Raw genomic sequence first — 10,286 nt, 5'->3', positions numbered from 1 at the left:
TAATCCCATCCATTCACGGAGAAAGGTTCCACATGCAGCTTTTCTCGTGTGACACGCCGCTGGACTGCTTTTAGCGCTCAATATAATCAAGAAAACCCGGTTGATTTTAAAAATAAAAGATTTCTGACAAAAAAAAAAAAAAGTCCCTAAATTCTTCCGCGGCCCGGTGGCAATGGGTCTGCAACCCGGTACCGGTCCGCGGCCCGGTGGTTGGGGACCACTGCACTAGAACACACTGGAACACACTGGGCTTGACATACCAGAGGAAGTAGTATCTGTCTAGTATCTGCGCCGGAGTATCTGTCTAGCTGCTTTTATCATGTACAGTTTGATTTCATTTTAAAAGGATTTTACGTATTTATTTCTAAATTGTTTTTAGGATTGTTATGTATTTTCTTGTGTACTTTGGGCGTCCTCGGCTGCTGGTGAAGGTACTTTATGAATGAATACATGAAATGAAAAGAGTTTTTATGATATTCTGTAGTTCAGGTTATAAACTGACCAATCAGAGGCCTCAGTAAAAGCATGTGCTGCCTGCTGGCCCCTCCTCCAACGTTTGATTGACAGATTCTCCTGAGAAGGGTGTGGCCTTTCAACAAGCTCCGTCCTGATTGGTGACAGTAGTTGCCATAGAAACGTGACACAGACCAAACACTGTCATCTGGCTCCAACATGGCGACAGAATGGGCTTCATTTGCTGGAGCAAGAAGTAAGACGCGACATCACAGCTGCTCGGTCCAGTTCTCTATATACAGTCAACAGTTTGTGTTTCTGGCAGCAGATCTGATGATCTGAGTCCGTTTGACCGTCCAGCTCTTCCTGTCCTCCATCTTCATCCTCCTCTTCTGCTGCGTCAGGCTTCCCTCAGCATGCAGCAGTAAATGAGAAAAATCTTTTTCTAAAACTTTAAATGTCTGGTAAGAACCGACTGGACTCAGACAGGAAGACTTCAGCCCACAGAACCCTGCAGAACTTTGGGCCCGGAGGAAACCTGAAACCTGTGAGGGGCGGGGGACCAGACAGCTGAGTTCACATGTGGGTGACACATGTGGGGGTGGGGGGGCATGAAAGGAGAACACACATGTTTCACATCTGACCCCCCCCCCTGCAGGAATGTCCCAAAACAGCAGATTCTGCACCAGAACCAGTTCTGTGGGTTGAAAAGCTCCAAGTCTTTCACTGAACTCCTGTTTCACATCGACGTGTTCCGAACCGTTTGAGTTATTTCAGGAAACAAAGAAAATCCAACAAACGAACTCACTGAGGCTCCGCCCACCACTGTGCAGAGCGGGGAGGGGAGGATCAGCAGACCCCCCCATCATTTATCGTCAAAGCAGAAAAACATGAAGCGCTTCAGAAACAAGAACGGACCGGGGTTTATATTAGGGGGAGCCAACAGGTACGTGTGGAATACCTGAGTCTGGAGATGGACAGGCCCCGCCCCTTTGATAAATATTTACACCAGAAAGTTACATTGATAAATCCTATGTATTTTTTAGTCATCTAACCCCCCCCCCCCCGGTAAAAAAACACAAATAGGATGTAAATAAAGTTGACCCCAAACCCCTGATGTAACAGTGACATCCGTCCACCACTAGAGGGCCTCCGCTCTGATTGGTCAGCTGATAGAACAGGAAATGGATCCGGTGGTTGTTTCCGTGTTCTGGAAGGAGGAGGCCGTCGCTCTCATCCTCTGAAAGTTTGACGACATGGGTCAATGACCTGATGGATTCCTGCATACTGAGCATGCTCAGACCTGTCAGTACCAGAACCCCCCCTCCAGAACAGATGGGGGGTTCTGATGAGGACACCTCCTTGTTTTCCAGGCGTCCCGGAGCGGCGCAGCCCCGTTAGCTACCAGAGCAATGAGGAACAGACGCTACGCCATCAACCCGCTGGGATACAAGTGGACTCACCATAACATCACCTACAGGTTCAGCAGCTCACCCACTCCACATGTCACCACTCAGGTGTCCTATGACACGCCCCCTTCACAGGTACCACCCCCATGCTACGAGGGGTTCAGGGACTGTCAGTAAAGAGATGACGGTCTGCCGCTGGTCTGTCAGCAGTGAGACGATGTCTATCAGCTTCTTCCAGAACCAGAACACGTGCTCACAGATGATGCATGGAGTCCTCTGGTTTGTGTTGGCACTTCAGACCCTTCGGTACCGGGTCAGAACCGCTTCATAGTTTTTCCTTTGGTTTAAGATGTTTGTGTTCAATAACGGTTCTCAGTTTCTACCATGAAAACACGACCTGCTGGAACCAAAGAACGACCAGATTATTCGTAAAAAAACGTATTCCCAGTGTCAAAGAAAAGACGAATAAATAGAACATTTAAAACAACGTTTAAAATGTCAATTATTAAGAAAATTGTCAAATAATAAAGTATGATTGAAGTCAGTTTAAACTCAAACTCAAGTCCAGAGAAAGACCTGCAGCTGCTGGACTTGGATGCACAGTTTTAGTCTGGACCTCCGTCAGAGTCCAGAGAAAGACCAGAAGATTGACGGTTCCAGAGTGAAAGGTGCTTGTTCGCTCTTGATGCTGGCTCCAGCAGAAGTAGACCGTCTCGGACCGTCAGAGTCCAGCTGGTTCTTGTGAGACCAACATGGACTTTGGTGCTGAATGCATGGAGAGACTTCAGCACATGGAGCTGCTTAACACTCGTTCTCTGAAGACAGACCTGAAGACAGACCTGACGAGGTCCTCTGTCCCCTTTTAAGGGCAGAACCCGGTCTGCCCGGTTCCAGATGTTGTTTTATGCTGAGTCCAAATCATTCCAGTGTCTGATCTGCTGGAGAGAACAGTGGATGCGTCTCTCCAGGTCCGGTTCAGACAGGATACCTTTCATGACGTCTAGACTAAAGTGACTGTAAAGTCCAAGTCTGAGTTCTGACCGGACCTGAAGGTTCTGAAAGAGAAGCCTTTCTCTGTGGATCCGAGATCATCCATCTGTCTGCAGCAAAGTATTCCAGTATTGCAGAGACGCAGTGGTTGGTGGGTCTATAGTCACTACTGTGAGTGTAGAGTAACTGTGAGAGTCGTCTGCATAATTAATTTATCAGTGTGGATACCTGCTGGAGCCAGAGGGAAAGCCAAACAAAGAGTCGGCAGAACTCTAACCAGAACCTCAGAACATTTCTAGGTTTGGGGACCCGATCCGGTCATGACCCGATCCGGTCGTGGACCCGATCCGGTCGTGTACCCAATCTGGTCATGGACCCAATCTGGTCGTGACCCGATCCAGCTGTGGAACCGATCCGGCCGTGGACCCGATCCGGTCATGACCTGATCCGGTCGTGGACCCGATCCAGTCGTGTACCCGATCTGGTCGTGGACCCGATCCGGTCGTGGACCCGATCTGGTCGTGACCGGATCCGGTCGTGTACCCAATCTAGTCGTGACCCGATCCAGCTGTGGACCCGATCTAGCCGTAGACCCGATCCAGCCGTGTACCCGATCCGTTCGTGTACCCTATCCGGTCGTTGACCCGATCCAGCTGTGTACCCGATCCGGTCGTGGACCCGATCTGGTCGTGGACCCAATCTGGTCATGACCCGATCCAGCTGTGGACCCGATCCAGCCGTGGACCCGATCCAGCCGTGTACCCGATCCGGTCGTGTACCCGATCCAGCCATGTACCCGATCCAGCTGTGGAACCGATCCAGCCGTGTACCCGATCCGGCCGTGGACCTGATCCGGCCGTGTACCTAATCCGGTCGTGGATCCGATCTGGTCGTGACCTGATCCGGTGGTGGACCCGATCCGGTCATGTACCCGATCCGGTCGTGGACCCGATCCGGTCGTGGACCCGATCTGGTCGTGGACCCGATCCAGCCGTGGACCCGATCCGGCCGTGTACCCGATCCAGCCGTGTACCCGTTCAGGTCGTGGACACGATCCGGTCGTGACCTAATCCGGTCGTGGACCCAATCCGGCCGTGGACCCGATCTGGTCATGACCTGATCCGGTGGTGGACCCGATCTGGTCGTGGACCCGATCCAGCCGTGTACCCGATCCGGTCGTGGACCCGATCTGGCCATGTACCCGATCCGGCCGTGGACCCGATCCGGCCATGTACCCAATCCAGCCGTGTACCTAATCCGGTCGTGGACCCGATCCGGTCGTGGACCCGATCTGGTCGTGGACCCGATTGGGTCGTGACCTGATCCGGCTGTGGGCCAGCTGGCCCTCGAGCTTCAGGACTCAAACTTCTTCTTTTTGACTTGCAGGATCATCAAGTTTCCCAACACTCTGAACATGGAGGACACGAGGAAGGCCATCAGCATCGCCTTCACCAAGTGGAGCGACGTCTCACCTTTGACCTTCACTGAACTTCCTGATGGAAACTCCAGCGTTGACATCACTCTGGGTACGTTCCCGCCTGGAACCTTGACTTCAGGAGCCGTTCTCTCCTGAGGGGCTGACGCTCTGAACGTCTCAATCAGGTTTCTTCACCTTCAACCACACAGACTGCTGGTGGTCTCCTCTCCACCCGTGCTTCGACGGGCTCAACGGTGAGCTGGCTCACGCCTTCCTGCCGCCGCGAGGGGAAATCCACTTTGATAACCACGAGTTCTGGATCCTCGGCAAGTCCAGGTTCAGCTGGAAACAGGGTAACTGGCTGGACTCTGTCAGCACACGGACACTCGGTTGGAGGTTCAGAGCGTCCTGGTTCCTGACTGACTCCCTAAGACTATGATAGAACATAGAAAATGTCATAATGAAAGCTTAGCGTAGTACTGGAACGGATCGGGCTCACATCAGGAGTCCGGTTGGCTAGTCTGGTTGGACATGATGACGTGGTCAGGCTGGCTTACGGATGAGGTCTGAGTGTGGTCGGGGTCTCTGGCTGGGGTCGACCCCTCAAAGCTCTGACATGTCCGAATAAGAAACAAAGACTCCGCTGGGCTGCAGAGACGGACCATCTCATAAACCAATGAGAAGAGGCCGTCCTGTCACCTGATGTATGGGGGTAATGGTTCATTTGAACAGGGATTTAATTCAGATCAGAATCTGTTATCCGATTCATAGTCGGTTCTTTCTGATGGATCTGATTGGATCCGATTCTCTGACCATAAATGGATCAGATCATCTTGATCCAAACTTCCATCAGTGAGACTCAGAGATGAACACCTGGGACTGAACAGTTTCCAGGTTCCGGTATGTCCTCAGGTGTACTTTCTATGTACTGATGGATGCTGTGGGCGGAGCCTCAGTGAACACAGGAAATGTAAGACCTTAAAGAATCCAGATCGATCCAGTTCTCTGAGCTCCGGTCTCACAGAGAAACAATGTGGCAGAAGTTCTCGGCGGCAAAACGTCGGTCTGCATAGATCCTGGATCAAACGTTAGTGGTAGATCATGAAGAAGCCTAAGGCAGAACAGAAGCTGCAGACATGAAACTTCTCTGACGGTTTAGTTCTGTGACATTAACCCTTTAACTCTGGAGCATCACGGCGCCGGCTAAATGATTCCCGCTCTTCACACCGCCGTAACCATTGATGCCATAGCTGACTCAGAGAAAAGTCTCTCTGTGTCGTTCTACTTTATGTCAATCAGGACTCCTGGGACCAGGTTGTTGTCTGAACGGTTGGAGACTTGGACCTGGAGTAAGGCTGGGTGTAAATGGTTAAACCTGTTTGGTTGAGCCGGTCCTGATAACCTTTGACCCTGACCCTGCAGGTGTCTGGCTAAATGACCTGGTCCAGGTGGCAGCTCACGAGATCGGGCACGCTCTGGGACTGTGGCACTCCCGGGACCCTCAGGCTCTGATGCACCCCAACGCCACGTACACGGGCCAGAGGAACATCGCCCAGGACGACGTCTGGGGGATCCAGAGGCTCTACGGTAACACCTGGACACTTTGAAGTCTCCATCCAGACTTCTCGTGTGGAGCTAGTATGTTTTCCTGGTTCAGGGGAGGGTTCTACGGTTCCATCCACAGTCCAGACCCGGTTGGTTCATTGGGGATTCTAAACCAGCCTGAGGTCTGTGTGTGTGTGTGGATGTGTGTGTGTTGTTGTGTAACTTTGTGATGGACTGGTAACCTGTCCAGCAAGGATAGGCTCCAGCAACCCTGTGATCATAATAATAAAAAATAATAATAGATTACCTGCATCTGAGATGGTAAGGCATATAGACATTTCTCCATTTCTGTGCTTTTCCAGACGCTCAAAGCACTTAGATTGTGTATCCATTATTCATTCACTCCTCATTCATACTTGGTGACGGTAAGCTACTACTGAAGCCTCAGCTGCCCTGGGGCAGGCTGACAGGGGCGTGGCTGCCAGTATGGGCCTACGGCCCCTCAGACCATCACCGGAACATTCATACATTGTCTCCTCCTGAAACGCGTCTCCTCCTGAAACGCGTCTCCTCCTGAAACGCGTCTCCTCCTGAAACGCGTCTCCTCCTGAAACGCGTCTCCTCCTGAAACGCGTCTCCTCCTGAAACGCGTCTCCTCCTGAAACGCGTCTCCTCCTGAAACGCGTCTCCTCCTGAAACGCGTCTCCTCCTGAAACGCGTCTCCTCCTGAAACGCGTCTCCTCCTGAAACGCGTCTCCTCCTGAAACGCGTCTCCTCCTGAAACGCGTCTCCTCCTGAAACGCGTCTCCTCCTGAAACGCGTCTCCTCCTGAAACGCGTCTCCTCCTGAAACGCGTCTCCTCCTGAAACGCGTCTCCTCCTGAAACGCGTCTCCTCCTGAAACGCGTCTCCTCCTGAAACGCGTCTCCTCCTGAAACGCGTCTCCTCCTGAAACGCGTCTCCTCCTGAAACGCGTCTCCTCCTGAAACGCGTCTCCTCCTGAAACGCGTCTCCTCCTGAAACGCGTCTCCTCCTGAAACGCGTCTCCTCCTGAAACGCGTCTCCTCCTGAAACGCGTCTCCTCCTGAAACGCGTCTCCTCCTGAAACGCGTCTCCTCCTGAAACGCGTCTCCTCCTGAAACGCGTCTCCTCCTGAAACGCGTCTCCTCCTGAAACGCGTCTCCTCCTGAAACGCGTCTCCTCCTGAAACGCGTCTCCTCCTGAAACGCGTCTCCTCCTGAAACGCGTCTCCTCCTGAAACGCGTCTCCTCCTGAAACGCGTCTCCTCCTGAAACGCGTCTCCTCCTGAAACGCGTCTCCTCCTGAAACGCGTCTCCTCCTGAAACGCGTCTCCTCCTGAAACGCGTCTCCTCCTGAAACGCGTCTCCTCCTGAAACGCGTCTCCTCCTGAAACGCGTCTCCTCCTGAAACGCGTCTCCTCCTGAAACGCGTCTCCTCCTGAAACGCGTCTCCTCCTGAAACGCGTCTCCTCCTGAAACGCGTCTCCTCCTGAAACGCGTCTCCTCCTGAAACGCGTCTCCTCCTGAAACGCGTCTCCTCCTGAAACGCGTCTCCTCCTGAAACGCGTCTCCTCCTGAAACGCGTCTCCTCCTGAAACGCGTCTCCTCCTGAAACGCGTCTCCTCCTGAAACGCGTCTCCTCCTGAAACGCGTCTCCTCCTGAAACGCGTCTCCTCCTGAAACGCGTCTCCTCCTGAAACGCGTCTCCTCCTGAAACGCGTCTCCTCCTGAAACGCGTCTCCTCCTGAAACGCGTCTCCTCCTGAAACGCGTCTCCTCCTGAAACGCGTCTCCTCCTGAAACGCGTCTCCTCCTGAAACGCGTCTCCTCCTGAAACGCGTCTCCTCCTGAAACGCGTCTCCTCCTGAAACGCGTCTCCTCCTGAAACGCGTCTCCTCCTGAAACGCGTCTCCTCCTGAAACGCGTCTCCTCCTGAAACGCGTCTCCTCCTGAAACGCGTCTCCTCCTGAAACGCGTCTCCTCCTGAAACGCGTCTCCTACTGAAACGCGTCTCCTCCTGAAACGCATCTTCTCCTGAAACGCGTCTCCTCTTGAAACGTGTCTCCTACTGAAACGCGTCTCCTCCTGAAACGCGTCTCCTCCTAAAGCGTGTCTCCTCTTGAAACGAGTCTCCTCCTGAAAAATGTTTTTTACTGAAACGCGTCTCCTACTGAAACGCGTCTCCTCTTGAAACGCGTCTCCTACTGAAACGCGTCTCCTACTGAAACGCGTCTCCTCTTGAAACGCGTCTCCTACTGAAACGCATCTCCTCCTGAAACATGTTTTTTACTGAAACGCGTCTCCTACTGAAACGCGTCTCCTCTTGAAACGCGTCTCCTACTGAAACGCGTCTCCTACTGAAACGCGTCTCCTCCTAAAGCGCGTCTCCTCCTGAAACGCGTCTCCTCTCTCCAGGCTGCGTGGATAAGAAGCGGCTCTGTGACTCGTGGGCCCGGCTAGGTTTGTGCGAGCGGAGGAAGACCTTCATGAAGAAGAACTGTCCTCTCCGCTGCGACCTCTGCTTTGGTGGGTGTGTCCTCACAGTGTCGCTGTTCGCTCACAGAGAGATTGATTGGTTGTTGGTTTGCTTCTGCAGAGCCCCTGGAAATCCTCACCACCCCGACGGCGCCGTCGGCCAACATCAAGGTCAAGACGGTCCCTCGAGGGAGAGTGGTCGGTTTCCGCTGCGGAACAAAGAAGCCCCGCCCTCGGTCCAAAGTCAGGTCAGCTGGTGAACTCGGTGATGTCTGTGTGCTGATCAGCTGATGGGGCGGAGCCCGCCTTGGGGCGGGAACACTCAGCTGGTGTCTTGTCTCCTGCAGCTGGTACAAAGACGGCGAGCGCATCCTCGCCTCCATCCCGGGTTACATCGTGATGAAGGACAGAGACCTGCGCATCGTGGCCAACGAGTTCAATGAGGGCGTGTACACGTGCCGCGTTCACCGTGGGGGCGACGCGGTGTCCGCCAACTCCTGGGCCATACGACTGAAACCGGACCGGCCGTCTAACAGCTGATGGCGCCGACAGAATCAGACGACGGCGAGCGTTGGATGTCCCGGCATTTCAGATCGATGCCCGCGCTGCTCTGCAGGTGACAGTAGAATGGCGTCCTCCAGCTGAACTGCTGCATGCTCAGCTAACGGCGTGATGACCACCCTGGTGGCGTGGCCTCTGAGCACTTCCTGCTTCTGGGTCTGAGGACGCCTCAGAGGAACAATAAAGTAACTTATCTTTCACTCGTGGTACTCAGATTACTTTGTTCTAAACAGAAGGTGACATCCGAGGGAATCAAACCCCAGACATGTTTTTGTAGAGACCCCCCCCCCATCCAGATCCTGACCTCCAGCGGCGGCTGAATGTGAGAACTGGAGCAGACGGCACTCTCAGCCAGCAGACAAAAGCTGCACACAAAGAGTGTCTGGGTTTGGTCCTCTGACCCACATGTGGGGTTGGGGGGGTCAGCGGAGGGGTGGGACACTCCACCACCCGCCCCTATGGAAGGCAGGGGCTGTCCGCTCGCTGCTTCGCTGTGACCACACCCAGCCTGAAGCACCTCCTCCCACACCTGGAGAAAGGAGGCGTCACCACAGGTTGTTTGTGGGAGGGGCTTGTCATCCAGGTAAATGTTTCTGACTTGTATAGTTTAAGGTGGTGAGGCACTGAGGAGCAGAGAGGGAGAGAGAGAGATGCATCAGTGATTCTGGAAAAGATCAGCAAACATCCCAGCAGCGATTGTCAGAACCATCAGAACCATCAGGAACCTTAGAACCATCAGAACCATCAGAACCATCAGGAACCTTAGAACCATTAGAACCATTAGAACCCAGACAAACTGATGGTTCAAACTCTTCTTTATTATGACCAAAACTATTCAACCCAAATACAGGAAGAAATGAGGTTTTAACACAAAGACAGTCTAAAAATACTGGACTCCTGGAACCATGAGGTCCCCATTGGAAATGCATTACCTCCTCTCCTCGTGAAAGTAGACCGCCGCTTTCACCGTCACTTCCTGAAGCGTCTATTGCCATATTGCAAACGTCTGCAACCCATCTTCAGCGATTGGTCTGAGTCATAGCTGAGTCATGAATCTACAGGAAGTACTGTCACCAATCTGGAGTGAGTTTATTGTGAGTCTCCGCCTCTTTCCACGCCTCGACCACGAGACCGCGGATGTAAACAGCTTCTACTTTAATAACGGTGGAGAATCGTACAAGTCATTGTTGAAGCCTTTGAGGGAGAACCATTCCAACATTTGATTCTGTCAGCGGTCCTTTGGGATTTACTTACATTTATTCATTTTTGTCCAGATAAAAGGAGCATTTGGGTGACGCCGCTGGAGAAATGCTTGTCTCTTCACATGCGCTGCCAGGTTACAGTCTGGTCAGATGCACGTGAGAAGCGTGTTCAGCGGTATTTAAAATAAATAACCATCCTAACAAGTGAACAGCTGG

At 52.9% G+C, this 10,286-nt stretch overlaps 1 protein-coding gene across 3 annotated transcripts in view; it reads left to right on the top strand.

Annotated features, from left to right (window-relative positions):
* The window catches only part of mmp23bb (matrix metallopeptidase 23bb), a 10,575-nt gene extending 1,507 nt beyond the window's left edge, over positions 1 to 9,068 (top strand). The window contains exons 2-8 of one of the 3 annotated variants that reach the window (XM_036214824.1): positions 1,827 to 1,933; positions 4,239 to 4,378; positions 4,479 to 4,622; positions 5,692 to 5,856; positions 8,248 to 8,358; positions 8,429 to 8,555; positions 8,655 to 9,068. In XM_036214824.1, the coding sequence (XP_036070717.1) occupies positions 1,827 to 1,933; positions 4,239 to 4,378; positions 4,479 to 4,622; positions 5,692 to 5,856; positions 8,248 to 8,358; positions 8,429 to 8,555; positions 8,655 to 8,847 (987 nt within the window). In that variant the 3' untranslated portion in view covers positions 8,848 to 9,068. Of the gene's footprint in view, positions 1 to 1,826; positions 1,934 to 4,238; positions 4,379 to 4,454; positions 4,623 to 5,691; positions 5,857 to 8,247; positions 8,359 to 8,428; positions 8,556 to 8,654 lie in introns of all 3 variants that reach the window. The other 2 variants (XM_036214825.1, XM_024276908.2) reach the window with 2 other exon arrangements.
* Positions 9,069 to 10,286: the final 1,218 nt, after the last annotated feature.

The sequence above is a fragment of the Oryzias melastigma genome, linkage group LG13, assembly GCF_002922805.2.
Source record: "Oryzias melastigma strain HK-1 linkage group LG13, ASM292280v2, whole genome shotgun sequence".
Taxonomy (NCBI): Eukaryota; Metazoa; Chordata; class Actinopteri; order Beloniformes; family Adrianichthyidae; genus Oryzias; species Oryzias melastigma.
Note: the sequence above shows the minus strand (reverse complement) of the source record. Positions and strands in the feature narration are given on the sequence as shown.